This window comes from Rana temporaria, chromosome 3 (assembly GCF_905171775.1).
Source record: "Rana temporaria chromosome 3, aRanTem1.1, whole genome shotgun sequence".
In the NCBI taxonomy this organism is placed as follows: domain Eukaryota; kingdom Metazoa; phylum Chordata; class Amphibia; order Anura; family Ranidae; genus Rana; species Rana temporaria.
In genome coordinates, this window is record NC_053491.1 from 387,227,833 (window position 1) to 387,247,458 (window position 19,626).

At 42.6% G+C, this 19,626-nt stretch overlaps 1 protein-coding gene across 1 annotated transcript in view; it reads right to left on the bottom strand.

The window, feature by feature from the left end:
* Window positions 1-277: 277 nt before the first annotated feature.
* Window positions 278-19,626, bottom strand: part of LOC120932907 (cystine/glutamate transporter-like) — a 54,486-nt gene continuing 35,137 nt past the window's right edge. Inside the window, exons 11-12 of the mRNA XM_040345747.1 lie at window positions 7,495-7,672; window positions 278-1,062 (exon numbers count right to left, since the gene is read on the bottom strand). Coding sequence (XP_040201681.1) covers window positions 998-1,062; window positions 7,495-7,672 — 243 coding nt within the window. The 3' untranslated portion in view covers window positions 278-997. The remainder of the gene's footprint in view (window positions 1,063-7,494; window positions 7,673-19,626) is intronic.

Genomic DNA, 19,626 nt, shown 5'->3' on the forward strand with positions numbered 1-19,626 from the left:
GCATTCTTGCCAGACAGCACAGCCTGGTTCTCAACCTTCACTGCAGGAGCACAGCTTAGTCAAGGACACACTCCCAGCGTGCTGATTTGACAATGAAAAGGAAGCACACTGATGAAATTCTGCTCTGGCTGACTTGGTTCTCTTCTCCGGTCACCATTGCAGCAGAACCTTATTGGTTGGTTCCTGTCCAGTCCACTCCCACTCTTAGGTGTTGCTGTGCAGAGGTATACAGGAGTCTCATATTTAAAAAAAATAAAAAAAAAATCAGCCAGTTAACCTAGTTGAATATAAAAATACATTTATTGTTTTTTATGATTTAAAGAATAATTGTAGGCCTTGGTACCGGTATGTTATGCATGGTTACATTGGTCCAGCTTTGTCCAATATGACTGACATACCAGTCCGGTGCCAAGTGGAAGCTGGAAATCACTCAAGTAGACACCACTACTTCAGTGATCGCCACCTACTTCCAGGATGCATGTCGAGAAGCCAGTCTGATGCATTGTGAACACAGGAGGTCAGCCACTCAGCATAGGTGCCATTCAGAGAATGCTTTTTGTTTTCTAAATGAATGCAAAGCTTTCTTAGATTGGACAAGGTGGAAAGGCAGGACAGGAATGTCATGCTTTGCATCCATTCAGAAAATGTGAAGTGTTCTCTGAATGGAGCCCATGCCCAGTGGCTGACCTCCTGTGTTCATAATGTAGTAGGGTAGCGGCTCGGCATGGGATCTGGAAGCAAGAGTGTATTTATCTACTTTAATGATTTTCAGCTTCCACTGGCATCAGCTATGTAGGTCATATGCATAGTTATATTGGTCCAAGCTAGGCCAATGTAATTATGTCTAGAATATGCTGATGTCTGGAATTATTATTTAATATACCTGACAACAAATTCAGTTTTAAGTCTGCATATTCCATCTTTCTATATATACGAGTTATGCGTGTCAGACTGCATCTGCCATGTCCTGGGGCTGTTGCCAACTGGGTTTTCCTGTCTAGTATGTCTTAACTTCCTGAGGGATAACTTCCATCAGTATTTGTAGTTTCATCGTTAGTAAATCTAGGAGATAATTGGGGAAAAAATGAATTAGTAAAAAAGATACTCCCACAGGTGAAAACTATTTCAGCTTTAAAACACGTTATTCCTATTTATTTTATGGTACAAGTGCCAGAGCTTCTACTTTTAAGTGATTAACTGCCACATAAAAGCAAAAAAATTCCATTTCCGCCATGAAAGAACTCTACATTAAAGGGGTTATAAAGGTTTGATTTTTATTTTCTAAATGGGTTCATTTAAGCTAGTGCATTGTTGGTTCACTTACCTTTTCCTTCGATTTCCCTTCTAAATGTTTTTTTTTTCTTTGTCTGAATTTCTCACTTCCTGTTCCTCCTCAGTAAGCTGTTCAGTAAGCTGTTCGAAATTACTTTCTACCGCTCGGATAATGGTGGAAAGCTTACTGAGGAGAAACATGAAGTGAAAAAAAAAAGAAAAAAAATGTTTTAAAGGAAATCTAAGGAAAAGGTAAGTGAACCAACAATGCACTAGCTTAAAGGAACCTATTTAAAAAAATAAAAGACAAACCTTTACAACCCCTTTAACCGCTTAATCACCGCCCTATAGACGAAAGACGTCTACAAGGCGGTTCCTTAACTCCATGGACGTCCTCCCAGAATTGCGCTCCCGCGCGCCCCATGGGGCGTGCACATGGGAATGTCCGTGACCGCCGGGTCCGGAAGACCCGGCGCATCACGGTAAATCGCCGCTGATGGCGGCGGTTTTCCACGTGATCGCTCCGTCCAATGACAGAGCGATCACTTGTAAACAAACCGGCGTCATGTGATGACGCCGGTTCCTCCCTCCCCGTACCGAACGGTACAGTGTGAGAGGAGAGGGGAGAGAGCGGATGCAGCACGAGTGCTGTGGGCTGGATCTGTGACAAATGCAGTCACAGATCCAGCCATCCATCCATCCCTACATGCTCAGCTATCCCTGCCCATACTGTTCAATACACAATACCCTGTGCAATACCCCACAATACTCTGCAATACCCCACAATACCCTGCAATACCCCACAATACCCTACAACGTCACCTATGGGGATTTTTAAGTAGCGAAGTTTGGCGCCATTCCACGAGCGTGTGCAATTTTGAAGGGTGACATGTTGGGTATCTATTTACTCGATGTAACTTCGTAATCTTTCACATTATGCAAAAGAATGAAGAAAAAATACAAAATGTGCTAAATTTTATAACAAACAAAAATTCTTTTTTTTTTTACAGAATTTTCAGTCTTTTTCCTCTTATAGCGCAAAAAATAAAAAACCCAACAGTGATTAAATACCACCAAAAGAAAGCTCTATTTGTGTGAAAAAAAGGACGAACATTTCATTTGGGTACAATGTTGTATGACTGAGTAATTGTCATTCAAATTGTGAGAGCACCGAAAGCTGAAAATTGGTCTGGTTATTAAGTGGGTTTACGTGCCTGGTGGTTAAGTACTCTACTAACTGCATCTAAAGAAACACCCTTTCTACAACTACAAAAAAAAGCTGGGATGCTGTCTAAAAGCTATATTAAAATAGAATGCAATGATCTACAAATCTCATAAAAACTTTTTATTCACAAAAGAATAATAATAATAATTCACAACTGAGAAAATATAACATTTTAAGAAAAATAAGGTGTTTTTGAAATTGATAGCAGCAACACATCTCAAAAAGTTGCAACAGGGCAACAGAAAGCTTGCAGCTAATTAGGTTAATTAGCAACAGGTCAGTAACGTGATTGGGTATTCTAAAAAGAGCATCTTAGAGAATCAGAGTGTTTCAGAAGTAAAGATGGGCAGAGGTTCACTAATCTGTGAAAAGTTGTGTCTAAAAATTGAAGAACATTTTTCTGAAATAGTTTGACAATGTAAAATTGTAAAGACTTAAAATCATCATTTACAGTACAAATCATCAAAAGATTCGGAGACTCTGGAGAAATCTCTGTGCATGAGGGACAAGGCTAAAAACGAATTTGGATGTCATCTTCAGGCCCTCTGCAGGCACTGCATTAAAATCAGGCATAATTCTGTGATGGACATCACTGCATGGGCTCAGGAATAAATCCAAAAATCATTTTCTGTTTAACACAGCTCACCGTGCCATCCAAAAATGCAAGGTAAAGCTCTTCATGGAAAAAAGCCATATCTGAATGTTCTTCAGAAACGCGACCGTCTTCTCTGGGCTGTTGCAAAGTTAAAGGGGTTGTAAAGGTTACAACCTTTACCTTAGTGCAGTCCTCCTTCACTTACCTCATCCTTCCATTTTGCTTTTAAATGTCCTTCCTTCTTCTGAGAAATCCTCACTTCCTGTTCTTCTGTCTGTAACTCCACACAGTAATGTGAGGCTTTCTCCCTGGTGTGGAGTGTCGTGCTCGCTCCCTCCATTGGACTACAGGAGAGTCAGGACGTTCTCTATGTTGCAAATAGAGAAAGGAGATGTGTGTCAGTGGACGTCCTGACTCTCCTGTAGTTCAAGGGAGGGGGCGAGCACGACACTCCACACCAGGGAGAAAGCTTTGCATTACTGTGTGGAGTTAGACAGAAGAACAGGAAGTGAGGATTTCTCATAAGAAATGAGGACATTTAAAAGCAAAATGGAAGGATGAGGCAAGTGAAGGAGGACTGCACTAAGGTAAAGGAAGCTATTTAGGGGAAAAAAATTGTACCTTTACAACCCCTTTAATCCGTGGTCAAATGAATTGAAATCTGACATTCTTTTTGGCAACCATATCCTCGGGACTAAAGAAGAGGGATCTTCTGGCTCGCTATAAGCGCTTCTTTCAAATCCAGCATCGCTGATGGTATGAGGGTGCATTAGTGCGTACAGAATAGGCAGCTTGCACATCTGGAAGGGCATCGTCAATACTAAAAGACATACTGTATTTAACCAGTTAAGCCCCGGACCAATATGCAGCCTAAAGACCCAAGGTGTTTTTACAGTTCGGGACTGCGTCGCTTTAACAGACAATTGCGCGGTCGTGCGACGTGGCTCCCAAACAAAATTGGCGTCCTTTTTCCCCCCACAAATAGAGCTTTCTTTTGGTGGTATTTGATCACATCTGCGGTTTTTAGTTTTTGCGCTATAAACAAAAATAGAGCGACAATTTTGAAAAAAATGCAATATTTTTTACTTTTTGCTATAACCACTTAAGCCCCGGACCAATATGCAGCCTAAAGACCCAAGGTGTTTTTACAGTTCGGGACTGCGTCGCTTTAACAGACAATTGCGCGGTCGTGCGACGTGGCTCCCAAACAAAATTGGCGTCCTTTTTTCCCCACAAATAGAGCTTTCTTTTGGTGGTATTTGATCACATCTGCGGTTTTTAGTTTTTGCGCTATAAACAAAAATAGAGCGACAATTTTGAAAAAAAAGCAATATTTTTTACTTTTTGCTGTAATAAATATCCCCCAAAAACATATATAAAAACATTTTTTTTCCTCAGTTTAGGCCGATACGTATTCTTCTACCTATTTTTAGTAAAAAAAATCGCAATAAGCGTTTATCGATTGGTTTGCGCAAAATTTATAGTGTTTACAAAATAGGGGATAGTTTTATTGCATTTTTATTTTTTTTTTTTTTTTTACTACTAATGGCGGCGATCAGCAATTTTTTTCGTGACTGCGACATTATGGCGGACACTTCGGACAATTTTGACACATTTTTGGGACCATTGTCATTTTCACAGCAAAAAATGCATTTAAATTGCATTCTTTATTGTGAAAATGACAGTTGCAGTTTGGGAGTTAACCACAGGTGGCGCTGTAGGAGTTAGGGTGCACCTAGTATGTGTTTACAACTGTTTGGGGGTGTGGCTGTAGGAATGACGTCATCGATCGTGTCTTCCCTATAAAGGGAATGACGCGATCGATGCGCCGCCATAGTGAAGGACGGGGAAGCCGTGTTTACACACGGCTCTCCTCGTTCTTCAGCTCCCGGGGAGCGATCGCGACGGAGCGGCTATAAACAAATAGCCGCGCCGTGGTCCCGGATCGCTCCCCGAGCGGACCCGACCTCCGCATGTAGCGGGGGGGGTCCCGATCGGACCCCCCACCCGCTAATAGGCGAGGACGTACCTATACGCCCATGTGCCTGTACGTGCCATATTGTGGACGTATATGTACATGCGGGGGTCGGGAAGTGGTTAATAAATATCCCCCAAAAACATATATAAAAACATTTTTTTTCCTCAGTTTAGGCCGATACGTATTCTTCTACCTATTTTTAGTAAAAAAAATCGCAATAAGCGTTTATCGATTGGTTTGCGCAAAATTTATAGCGTTTACAAAATAGGGGATAGTTTTATTGCATTTTTATTAATTTTTTTTTTTTTTACTACTAATGGCGGCGATCAGCAATTTTTTTCGTGACTGCGACATTATGGCGGACACTTCGGACAATTTTGACACATTTTTGGGACCATTGTCATTTTCACAGCAAAAAATGCATTTAAATTGCATTCTTTATTGTGAAAATGACAGTTGCAGTTTGGGAGTTAACCACAGGTGGCGCTGTAGGAGTTAGGGTGCACCTAGTATGTGTTTACAACTGTAGGGGGGTGTGGCTGTAGGAATGACGTCATCGATCGTGTCTTCCCTATAAAGGGAATGACGCGATCGATGCGCCGACACAGTGAAGCACGGGGAAGCCGTGTTTACACACGGCTCTCCCCGTTCTTCAGCTCCGGGGAGCGATCGCGACGGAGCGGCTATAAACAAATAGCCGCGCCGCGGTCCCGGATCGCTCCCCGAGCGGACCCGACCTCCGCATGTAGCGGGGGGGTTCCCGATCGGACCCCCCACCCGCTAATAGGCGAGGACGTACATGTACGCCCATGTGCCTGTACGTGCCATATTGTGGACGTATATGTACATGCGGGGGTCGGGAACTGGTTAATGGCGTACAACACTCACTTTTTCACGCTGCAAATAGTGTGTGCGTGTTATACGCCGATACTGCAATTTGGACGGCCTCGGAGGGGAGGGGGGTGCGATGTGCGCCGTCAGATTAGTACAGCGAGAATCTGTTTACTTAGCGGCCTCTGTAATAGGAAGTCCCGTCTCCTGGGCCAGCATTGGACCAGTGTTCTGTCTATCATAGAAGCCGATCCAGGAGGCGGGACTTTGTATTAAAGAGGCCGCTGAGTAAAAAGGAGATTCTCGCTGTATGTAATCCGACGGCGCTCATCCCGCCCCCCCTCTTAGATTGATCAGGCTGCATTCATGGCCATGGGGAGGCTGCAGATGGACATTGATCAAGCTGCATTGATGGGCAATGGTGAGACTGCAGATGGGCATTGATCAAGCTGCATTACTGGGCAATTTTGAAGCTGCAGATGGGCATTGATCAGGCTGCATTGATGGCAAATGACCCTTATTTTGCTTCAAAGTTCTTTATTTAAAATTTACGTTTTTTCCTGAAACTTCCCTCTTAAAATTAAGGTGCGTGTTATACACCTGTGCGTGTTATATGGCGATAAATACGGTATATCCTGGTTTTAGCGCAGCATATGCTCAGGCAAGAATGGGACAACATTGCTCTCCCAAAACTCCAGCAGCTGGTCTCCTCAGTTCCCAGACATTTAAAGAGTGTTGTTAGAGGAGGGTTTGCTACACAGTCGTAGGCATTGCCCTGTCCCAACATTATTCTTAACTTGTTTGACAATTTTTAGATGCAGCTTTTCACAGATTGCTGAACCTCTGACAAGCTTTACTGAGACACTCTGGGGTTTATTTACTAAAGGAATATCCACTTTGCACTACAAGTGCAGTTAACTTTAGACCTGAGGGGAAGATCTGAAATGAGGGGAAGCGCTGCTGATTTTATCATCCAATCACGTATAAGCAAAAAAGATTCAGTTTTTTATTTTCCTTGCATGTCCCCCTCAGATCTACAGCGACTGCACTTGTAGTGCAAAGTAGATTTGTCTTTAGTAAATCAACCCCTCTGACTCTTTAAGATGCTTTATTTATACCCAATCATGTTACTGACCTGTTGCCAATTAACCTAATTAGTTGCAAAATGTTCTTCCAGCTTTTCTCTTTTGGTACTAATTCCTTTTACAGCTTTTTGTTTATCTGTTACAACTTTTTTGAGATGTGTTGCTGCCATCAATTTCAAAATGACCTTCTTTTTCTTAAAATACATTTTCTCATTTTAAAGTGATATGTTTTCTATTGTGAATAAAATATGGATTAATGAGATTTGAAAATCATTGCATTCTGTTTTTATGTAGATTTTAGAGTTTCAACTTTTTTTGGGGTTGTAAGTCAAAAATGTTGTTTAGGGGGACCCTATAGCTTCAACAGTTAGATATTTTACATCTTAAAGCCCAACTCCTTATTTCAATATTTACAGAACAGACACGTGTGATAATCTTCAATGACGGTTTTGAAAATGCTTGAGAGGTGTGATAATAGGCCTGCACTTGGAAAATGTGAATTACTTACTGAAGACATCTCTCCACCGCTGGGGCACTCTTTGCTTGTGGACCGTTAAATAATAAACAGGTAAACCACTCAGAGTGATAAGACAGCCAATGCCTGTATTCACTGGATCTGAGTACAGGGACATTGACACAATAAACAGGCTCATTGTAGTAAACACAATAGGAAAGATCAAGGGAACCTGGAAAACAAGAAATGTGAGTCACGGAAACAAGATCCTCTTTTCATAAACCTGTAGTTGTACTTTCATCATTTAAAGTAGAAATTAAAATTTGTTAATTATAAAAGCAATCTGCAATCAGCAAACATAGATGACCCACAAGTCATTAGGCGTATATACACTTGTGTTCATAATTTCACATACCCTGGAAAAATTTTATTTATTTTCCATTCCATTTTTTAGAGAATATAATAGAATAGAAAACACAACCTTTTTTTTTTTTTTTTTCCACTCATGGTTAGCGTTTGGCTGAAGTGTTAACTCTTTAAATCCATAATGGCAACAGAAACTACCCAAATGACCCTGATCAAAAGTTTACATACCCCAGTTCTTAATAATGTGTATTGCCCCCTTTAACATCAATGACAGCTTGAAGTCTTTTGTGCTATTTGAGAAGATAAAGAGCTTCATTCACAGATGGTAAAGCTGCCCATTCTTCGTGGCAAAAAGCCTCCAGTTCCTGTAAATTCTTGGGCTGTCTTGCATGAATTGCACATTTGAGATCTCCCCATAGTGGTTCAATGATATTGAGGTCAGGAGATGATCACTCCAGAATCTTCACTTCATTCTGCTGTAGCCAATGACATGTTGACTTGGCCTCGTGTTTTGGATCATTGCCATGTTGGAATGTCCATGTACGTCCCATGCGCAACTTCCTGGCTGATGAATGAAAATGTTCCTCCAGTATTTTTTGATAACATACATATGGTGTACCTTTCATCATCAGGCCTTGTTGACTCCTCTCTTTAGGTTTTATGTTTATGGTTGTGGCCAAAAAGGTACATTTTGGTCTCCTCACTCCAAATGACTTTATGCCAGAGGGTTTGAGGCTTGTCCTCTGTACTGTTTTGCTATTGTAAGCGGGATACTTTGTGGCATTTGTGTATCAATGGCTTTCTTCTGGCGACTTGACCATGCAGACCATCTTTCTCCTTATTGTGCATCTTGAAATAGCCACATCACATGTTTTTAAAGAGTCCTGTGTTTCGACTGAATGTATTTGTGGGTTTTTCTTTGCACCCCAAACAATTTTCCTGGCAGTTGTGGCTGAAATTTTCTGACCACGGTTTGGTTTCAACAGAACCCCTACTTTTCCACTTCTTGATTAGAGTTTGAACACTGCTGATTGGCATTCTCAATTCCTTTGGATATCTTTTTATATCCCTTTCCTGTTTTACACAGTTCAACCACCCTTTCCTTCAGATCCTTTTGACAATTCTTTTGCTTTCCCCATGACTCAGAATCGTCAGTGCAGTACTGGATGAAAGATGCAAGGGTCTGTCAGGAGTCCAGAAACTAAATGACCTTTTTGGCTGGATTCACATCTATGCAGTTTTAGTGCTTTTTGCATATTGCAGATTTGCATTACAGTCCATTTAATATGGTTTCCTATGGAACACAATCTGTAGTGCAAATCTGGAAAATGCAAAAAGTACTAAAAATGCATAGGTGTGAATCCAGCTACACACACACACACACACACACACACACACACACTAATTACAAGAAAACAGATCACAGGTGAGGATGGGTTACCTTTTAACAGCCATTCAAACCCCTTTGTGTCAACTTGTGTGCATGTTATCAGGCCAAAATCACCAGGGTATGTAAACTTTTGATCAGGGTCCTTTAGGTAGTTTCTGTTGCCATTATGATTTAAAGAGTAAACACAATTGATTCATAATAAATGGCTTCAAACAAACACTAACCACAAGTGAATTTTTTTTTGTGTAATCCATTCATATTCTCTGAAAGATGGCCAAGAAATCATAAATTATGCCAGTGTATGTAAACTTGTGAGCACAACTGTATACTAGTAGTTGCCACTGCACATATATCCAAAAGAAAACAGGCCTGGGTGCTCAACACAGTGCTGTGAAAAAGTATTTGCCCCTTCCTGTTTTTTTTTTCATTTGCATATTTTTTTACACTTGATGAGATGATTCAGGTTTAAGCCCTGGTTCACACTGGGTACGATTTGGAACGCGATTTGACATGTCAAATCGCATCTCAAATCGGCAGCAATTGTCGGCAATAGCACTGTCCTAATCAGTGCGACGCCGCATCTGTGATTTCAAAAAGTAGTTCCTGTACTACTTTTTGCGATTTTGGGCCGCGATTTACATTAAATTGCGGCCAAAATCGCGGCCGCGAAATCGCGGTAAAATCGCGCATTTTACCGCGATTTTGAATTCGCAGCAGTGTGAACCTAGGCTAAAACAATTTTATTATTACACAAAGGTAACCAGAGTAATTTTGAAATGCAGTTTTTAAATCACTGCTGACAGAGACAGTCTCCTCACTGTGCTGCTTCTCCTTCCTCTGTTCAGTCACAGGCTGGTGCTGGTCCAGAACTACCATTGCTCAGGGGAAGTGAGTTAAATTATGCTGGCCATCAGAGTGAGGACATCTAGTGGCTGAAATAGTACTACAGGAGAAATCTCTGGATTTAAAGTAGAATTCCAGCCCAACTTACTTTTTTTTTTAATGCACTCTGGTTTGGCCATGGGATCAGCTGCTCTGGCTCCCCTGTGTCAGTCAGTAGCAGTTGCATGGGAGAGGAGAAAGCGCAAACAACGGCTGGGACATGGGAGCCTATAGACATGGGCTCCCAGAATTCCCAGCCATTGTCCAGTGCTACCTCCTCTCCCCTGCACCTGACACTGGTGATGAATTCTTTACCAGGTTTATACCTTATTTAATTAACTATGATAATAGTGTAAGTTTTCAGCTGCTCTATGTCCTGCTTAAAGGCCTTTTCAACTCCCATGGCAAAGCGATCCAGGTCCTCTCGTGTAGGGAGAGACAAGATGTGCTAGTTCACCCGAAAAAATGTTTTTAACATTAGATTGATGCTCATTTTGTCAAGGGGAATCGGGTGTTTTTTTTTAATCGAAGCAGTACTTACCGTTTTAGAGAGAGATCTTCTCCGCCGCTTCCGGGTATGGTCTTCGGGACTGGGCGTTCCTATTTGATTGACAGGCCTTCGGGGGACATAAAAACCACCTTCACCCCCCCTGCATAGGTACTGAGTTTTTTTAGGATGTAAGCCGAGATTTGTAAAAGTAGGATTTTTTGTTTAACTGCTGTATGTTTTTTTATTCTGTGACTGTACAGATTGAGATACTTTGATATGTTGAATTTACAGTTAATATTTAACTTTGGATTGTTAACCTGTGACCAGATATAGCATTGTCTTTGCAGCGAATGACTTGTGGACCTCCATCTGGGAGTGGGTGGGGCACCACCTTATGGCCGGCTCTCCTTGGGTGTTTTCCTAGACATCTGTGATGTCCATGGCCTCTCCGCTTATAGAGGGCTCCTCCATCCACTGCCGGGGGAGAGTAGCACCTAGGTGCTTTGCCCCTGGGGCGTGTCATGCCCTAGAGGGCATTTTCTCCCCTCCGGCAGTGGTTATTTGATTCCTTATTATAACAGACAGACTCCCAGTCTGTCAGTTCCCAATGCTTTTGGGCCAGTAAACATCGTAGCCCTCCCTTCAGGAGTCCCAGGAACTTTAATATCTTTCCTGGTCTCCGTTTCCTCCCCCTTGGGTGGTAAATGTTGAGACAGCCGGGCCCCGCCCCTATCCCCCTTCATATGTTGTACATGTATATTTATTTTTATATATATATATATATATATATATATATATATATATATATATATATATATATATATATATATATATATATATATATATATATATATATATATATATATATACACATACATACATTTTCTTTTCTCTTTTTTTTATTTTTATTTATATATATATACATTTTTTTAGGATTGGATGCCCCTGGTTGTCACTATCCCAATTGGCCGTCTATTTATACTCCTTCTGTTGCCGTGCATTTTTGCAGGCAATAGATGGTTGAAGGATGTTCTCTCACCTTCCGTGCAGACACCACGTTGACTGCCTCTGGGATGTGTGACGCAGCGGCTGGGCGCCCACGGTCGCGTCGTGATTGATGCGTCCGATGTGCGACACCAGCTGTTGCATTCGACACGCTGGTATCATGTGACCTATGGCGCGTCGGATTCGCCGCCCGCCAGTCACGTGACGTACGGAGTGCCGACGTCAGTATTCGGTGCGATGTCCTCGCGCCCGGCACCTCCAGCGTTGCAACAAGGAGAATGCGGTGGTGCACTAGTTACATGCCCACCGCTTCTCCAGTTAATTGCCATCCTTTTAATTAATTAGAGGACACATGTCCTACTGAAGGGGAGGGAATCTCACCATCTGGGGCCAATGAGCATTTCCAAGGTAAGTATTTAAGGAAGTCAGGGGGGTAGCTTCAGCAATCACTTTCCTCCCTTCTCCTGCTGGAGTGGGAGGTGATTTTTGTGTATGATACTTGGTCATAATTGACCCTGGATTTCCCACTGGAACATCGGTTTATCTCCAATTGAGTTGGGCCAACGGGAGTGGTGAGTGTATTTTAAGGCTTTTGCCTTTCTCTCCCACTCTATTTGCTTTGTTGTTTACTCTTTGATAAGTGATAATATTAATGATTCATTTAAATCTTCCTATAGCTGTGATCGCTTAGGCGTATTACTGTCGGTTGCTGACCTGAATGGTGGATTTTACTTTCATCCCACCCCCCATGGTTCTGGAGCCCTCTTGAACGGAGAGACCCCATGGGCACTGGACACACCACTCGGTCCGGCCGTATTACCGCTCCCTGGGGATAACCTAGGTGCCCTTTGCTTGGGAGAAGGTGAGTCCTTTTCCTTTGCACAATTGGTTCCTCCTCCTTTTCCCCATTATGTCCACACGCTGCAATGTCTATGCCTGACCACAGGAGTTTCTTTTGTTGTATTCTTTATTTTGTATTTTTCATCTTTCAGATACAAATTCTACTGCTTATTTTCCCTGAAGAAGGATGTACAGTTAACATTTGACCATCCATACCCTTAGCTTTGTCCTGGGGTATATGATGATCTAGAGCAGTACAATGTTTCTATTTTTTATCTGAATATTTATATGGTATTGTGAATTATTTATGCTGATTTATATTTTGTAATAAATTTATATTTTTATGACCTAGTTGTCATCAATATTTATGGTTGCCCGAAAAATTCCACCTTATTTAGAGGTATTCATTTTTTCATTTGATTGACAGGCTTCCGACGGTCGCATACATCGCGTCACGATTTTCCGAAAGTAGCCGAACGTCGGTGCGGCTCTATACGGCGCCTGCGCACCGACGTTCGGCTACTTTCGGAAAATCGTGACGCGATGTATGCGACCGTCGGAAGCCTGTCAATCAAATAGGAACGCCCAGTCCCGCAGCCCATACCCGGAAGCGGCGGAGAAAATCTCTCTCTAAAACGGTAAGTACTGCTTCGATTTAAAAAAAAAAACCAGATTCCCCTTGACAAAACGAGCCTCAATCTAATGTTAAAAATTTACTTTTTGGGTGAACTTCCACTTTAAGTCTCTGTCCCCCACCAGTTCAGACATGTCTGAGCCCAGACCACAGGAAGCTGAAGAGCCAGGGGATTCAGGGGGGTTCGCATCTCTTACCAGTTGCGGTGGCTGGATGGGGGACCCTCCGGGCTGCGGCTGTGATGGAGGTTTAGCTGTGGTCTTCACTGCAGCGTCCATCCCCCTGCCTTTCACGGCCACCATTTTAGATGTCCCGCCACGCGGCTGCGCCCTGCCACCGAAATAGGAGCCTATGGTACGGGTACTGTGTTGTGCAAGGGCTCTGTTTTGTTTATCTTTTAATAGGCTCTTCGTTTTAATCTTATTTTTAGCTAGAGTTTTGCCATAAAGAGATTTATAGTCTTTTCAATCATTTTAATAAAGGACATGAACTAAATGTAAACAATCTTATTTTTTATTTTATTTAGTAGTTCTATTGATTCATACATTTGAGGCAGCTATACAGAATTTGAAGAAAAGAAGCTGACCGGCATCACGGTCAAGTGCAACAAAACATTCATTTCTTAAGACATTGGTGTATACAGCACAAACAGTCAACGTGCTTCCGCCATAATGACCTTACTTTTGGCCAGAGTAAGGCTGTTATGGCGGAAACACGTTGATTGTTTGTGCTGTATAAACCAATGTTGTCATAAAGCTAAAACGATCTTCCTTTCTTCAGTTCAGCAGGCCTCAATCTATGCCTGAGCACCGGCCATTCAAGCAGTATTTGCTTGTTGCATGCACACGCTCTGCTTTGCAGTGTTAGCCTTTAACCACTTAAGGTCCACCCTATAGCAATTTTACTGCTACAGGTTGACACCTCTATGCTGGGTCACGTTATATATATATATATATATATATATATATATATATATATATATATATATATATATATATATATATATATATATATATATATATATATATATATATATATATATACGTGATCCAACTGTTTTTGGGTAGAGGGCACGAATGCGCGCCATCAACGGGTACTGCGGATTCGATGTCTCCTGGCACCCGCTGATTATCAGGCAGAATGGCGGTCTGCCTATGTAAGGCAGATCGCCATTCTCACAGGGTGGAACTAAGCAGGGACTAGGATCCATGTCTTCCCCTAGTAAAAGCACCTCTCACAGTATAGTATACTGTTGGTTAGTCTCTAAATGTTTGCCGCAATATCGCAGTCCTGCTATAATCATGGCCATTGCAAGTATAAAAAAAAAATCCCATAGTTTGTATACACACTAACTTTTGCACAAACCAATCAATATATGCTTATTGAGATTTAATTTTTTTACAAAAATAATGTAGCAGCAGAATACATAATGGGCTAAATTTATGAAGTAATTTTGTTTTTTTATTGAATATGTTTTTTTTATATCTATCTATATAGATATAGATCTATAATCAGTGTTGCCAACCTACAAGATTGAAATTTACGGGCACGACACACCCAAAAATTACTGGCACAGCCACGTTTTTACTAGCATTTCACAAAAGTTACAAAATTACATTTTAGGTGCAAATTTCAGTATTTAGGCTACAAACAAGTATGCAAGGCAAAAAGCAATGTGATTTAAGGTAGATATTAACCTCTTGGCTTTGTGCGGTGATATCCGAATGATGCCTGCAGCTACAGGCATCATTCAGATATCGCTGTCTTCAGCCGCCGATTCTGTGCACGACAAGAACGATCAAATCGGCGATCCCGCCGCTTCATCGTTCTGTGAGACAATCTGACTGGGGACTGGTACTGGCAACCTCTGTGTTGGAATGCCTCCTATATGTGTCACAGAACCTAATCCCAACTGTGCGGGTATGTGGAAGTCCCAGTGAGCCTGTCTGGATGACCGCTGCGGGGGATATAAAGATACACAAGTTGCTGGATGATGAGGGAAGTGCCTCATTTAAATGAAAAGGCACTGCTGAGCATGCCACTCCAGGACACCCAGGGGTTGATCAGAAGGAGACTGTTCCCACAATATGGATGCAACCAATCAATGTCAAATAAGAGCATGGATAATTACATCCGATCCAGCCAGTATAAAAGTGGCATGTGGGGGAGGTTAGGTTCACGATGGAGCAATTAAGCATTACGGGCATTTACGAACGGAGAAAAAAGTGCCCGCTTTTACGGGCTGCCCGTAAAAATATGTGCGGTTGGCAACACTGATATGTGTGTGTGTGTGTGTGTGTGTGTGTATGTATGTATATATTTTCTAAATGAAATGTAAAAAATAAAAAAAAATGTCCTCAAGATTTAGATGTGCTGCCCCAATAGGGGCATAGAATATGAGATGCATAGCCTCAGTTAATATTAGCATTGTTATATAGATTAGAGTTTATATAGTGTGGTTTGCCTACTATTTTCTCATAGCTAAATATATGTGTTATCCTATGCTGCCATCTAGTGGCCTTTGTTGCATGCACATGTTTATGTGATTCTTTGAGTTACCACATATTTTCACTGTATGTATGCCCCTCCCTGCTTCCTGTGTGGAGTACTTCCTGTGTCATCTCTCCAGCCAGCAAGCCACATGTAGAAGGACACTCATGTACTCTGCCCAGGGTAGGAAAGGCATCATCTTTTGACCGCACAATACTATCACCATTCATCTGCTGTTCCTGTTATCTGCTGTAACCCCTGAAGTTAAGGAATAAACACCTCTTTTGAATGAATCGGTATTGACGAGTTCAACTGTCTGGCAAGGATTGTCCGCAGTGAGTATATCTGCTTATATAGGCCAGGCATAGAGGTCTCAGCAAGGGATATATCGCTATCACAACAATCGGAGTCAGAATAGTCAAAAGATGCATAGAATTCTTACAGCCTGCTGGGTATATGTGTGTGCCTAATCTGCAATCAAGCTCAGTGCCAGCCGCCATCTTGTGTAAGCACATGGTCGCACAAGCTTACTGCGCTTCATGTGAATGTTGAAAGCTGTTTCTCTAATTGAACTGTGTTACCCCACCTGTCTAAGCTGCTGTTCGTCTTCTTAAAGAGACAGTACCATTTTTTACAAAACCGTGAGAAATGTCTAGACAAGGCTCTGAACACTCTTTTACGGCTGAACCAACGCAGATTCATCATGCCTCTGAACCCGCAGACGTACAGGGAGCAGACTCTGCAGATATTGCTGAACAGAGTGTAAGACCCAAGCGTACAATAAAACCAATACAGAAACTCAGAGAAAACTACGAATACACTAGAGATAAGTTCTCCAGCAAGCTATCAGACTTCTGGGACAGAACTTCACACTGCATGTCAGTTTTGCCACACTTTAATGATCAACCGGCTGAACTAGGAGATTCTATAGTTCGCCTATCTGCTGCGTATGAACACTACCAACGGCTGTCTGCAAAATACACTGCTTTCTTGCAAGACTGTAATATAGAGGACTCTTCAGCAGAACTGACCAAGACTGATGCATTGAACCAACAAAGGGATCTCTTAGTGAAAAATGCTCAGTGTAAGGCAGAACTCCGCATTGCTCAACTGCAAGAGACCAGATCTCACAGATCAACATCAACCAAGCACACTGCACGTTCTTCTAGATCCTCTCGCTCCAGAAGTTCAACATTAAGCGACAAGCTAATAGAGGCCCGCGCTGATGCTGAATCCAAAAAAGCGCAAAGCTCCCTTGCTAAGAAAGAAGCAGAGATGAAGGCCCAAAGCAAAGCTCTTGAAGCCCAGAGCAAAACTCGCCAAGCAGAGATGGAAGCCCAAATAAAGATTCTGCAAATAGAGAAAGAGGAAGCAGGTGCGCTAGCAAGGCTGAAAGTCCTTGAACAAGCAATGGGTCAAAGTACTAATTCAGACTGTCTTATCCCAGCAAAACTGGAAGATCCAATTGATCGCACCAGTGATTATGTGCTAAAGCATAATGTTTACAAAGATACAGAGTCATCTCCTGTACCTCCTACTAACAACACTGTTCTGACTCTCAACTCAGGGACCTCCCAGCTCAAAATGCCTGAGTCTCCTCAAGTCCACAACGCCAGAGCATCTACGCAGCAAACCACATCAACTCCTGCCATCAACAAGGTGACTTCCAGCGACAAGCCGCAGCTCCAGCCACAGCCAGCAGAAGCCTTAAAGACTACACCAAAGTTAAGCGCTCATGCAACATCATTTCATCCTGGTAAACCTCACCTTTCTTCACCAGAGAACTTTCACACCCAAGGGGTTCCACAGATTACTTTGGCACCAAAGAGTGAGAGATCAGACTTGAATGACTTAGCCAGCTATATGGCACGCCGTGAGCTCATTATCACCAGCCTCTCAAGGTTTGATGACTGTCCAGAGAGCTACAGGGCCTGGAGATCAACCTTCAAGGCTGCTATTGCTAATTTCAACCTTAATAGCAAGGACGAACTTGATTTGCTCATAAGGTGGCTGGGGCCAGAATCTGCAAATCGTGTTAAAAGACTGAGGACAGTACATGTTGACCACCCAGATGCAGGTCTTGTTGCCACATGGGCAAGACTTGAGCAAGCCTATGGTAGCTCAGAAGCCATAGAAAGCGCTCTATTCAAGAGACTGCAAAACTTCCCAAAAATAGGGAACAAAGACTATCGCAAGCTCCAAGATCTAAGTGACCTCCTCATGGAGTTAGAGTTGGCAAAGACAGACCCACGTCTACCTGGTCTAAGCTTCCTGGACACTGCTCATGGTGTCAATCCAGTGGTGTCTAAACTGCCATACGGCCTGCAGGAGAGATGGGCGCAGCAGGGCTCAAGGTACAAAAGAGACTATAACGTATCCTTTCCTCCATTCTCATATTTTTGCAGGTTCATCAGTGAACAAGCCTGGATGAGAAATGATCCCAGCTTCAGCTTCAGTGAACCCAACTTGCCTGCTTCATCACCATCTCCAAGGTATGACAACACAGCAGCTAAACACAGAGACTTTCATAGAGCAATATCTGTTAAAAGGACAGACATCTCACCACCCGTATCCTCTCATGCATACCAGAGTAATTCGGGTGACAAAGATCCTAATCGTCAGTGCCCTATTCACAAGAAGCCTCACCCTCTTAAGAAATGCCGAGAGCTGAGAGCAAAGACTTTACAAGAGCGCAGGGAGATTCTCCAGAAACTTGGAGTATGTTACAGGTGCTGTGCTTCTTATAGTCATTTTGCCAAGGACTGTAAAGTTGTCATCAAGTGCACAGAATGCAGCAGCGAAAGACATGTGACAGCTATGCATCCTACTCCACTTACAGACAGCCCACAGCAGCTACCTACCTCCACCCCTCTCTCAAATCATGGCGGGGAGCAACGAAGCCATGCTCTAGCCCAGGAGAATGTTTCTTCTTCATGCACAGAAGTCTGTGGAGAAGGTTTAGATCACAAGTGCTGTGCCAAGATATGCCTTGTTAAGGTATACCCAGAGGGTCAACCTGAAAAAGCTGCCAGGATGTATGCCATAATAGATGAACAGAGCAACAGATCCCTGGTCAAGCCTAAATTCTTTGAGATCTTTGGCATTGAGGGTCATGCCACACCGTATACTCTCAGAACCTGTTCTGGTCGCGTAGAGACTTTCGGCAGAAGGGTCGATGGGTTCATGGTGTCTCATATCGAAGGGAAAGAGGGCATACTCCTACCAACATTAGTCGAGTGTGACCAGATACCAGACGAAAGAGAAGAGATTCCTACTCCAGAGGTTGCATATCACCATCCTCACTTAAGGCACCTTGCTGATGAGATTCCCGCAATGGACATAAATGCTGAAATCTTAGTCTTGCTAGGAAGAGACATTCTTAGAGTACATAAGGTACGTGAGCAGTGTGATGGACCTGAGGATGCCCCTTATGCACAAAGACTTGATCTAGGCTGGGTAATAGTGGGCGATGTATGCTTGGATAGAATGTGTACATCATCTGAGATCCACTCCTTCAAAACTTACATGTTAGGAAATGGACGCGCATCCCACTTCAAAGAGTGCCCTCACCATTATGAAATAAAGGAGAAGCCTCTTGACATCATCCAAGTACCTGATGCCACTCCTATCCTGTGTGATGACAACCTAGGTACCACAGTGTTTTGTACCACAAGTGACGACAACAAAATAGCCTTGTCAGTTGAAGACAGAGAGTTCATCAAAATAATGGACAAAGAATTCTTCAAGGATGAGTCTAACAGCTGGGTTGCACCATTGCCTCTTCGTGCTGCAAGGGTCAAACTGCCAAACAATCGGGAACAGGCTTTATCCAGATTCAACTCACTTCAACGAACATTAAAGAACAGGCCTGAAATGAAGGACCATTTCATTACCTTTATGAAGAGGATCTTTGACAATGAGCATGCTGAGCCAGCTCCACCTCTTCAAATACACGATGAGTGCTGGTACCTACCCTTCTTCGGAGTGTACCATCCACGTAAGCCAAAACAAATTAGGGTAGTGTTCGACTCCAGTGCCAAGCATCAGGGCGTATCCCTGAACGATATTCTTCTCACTGGTCCTAACCTT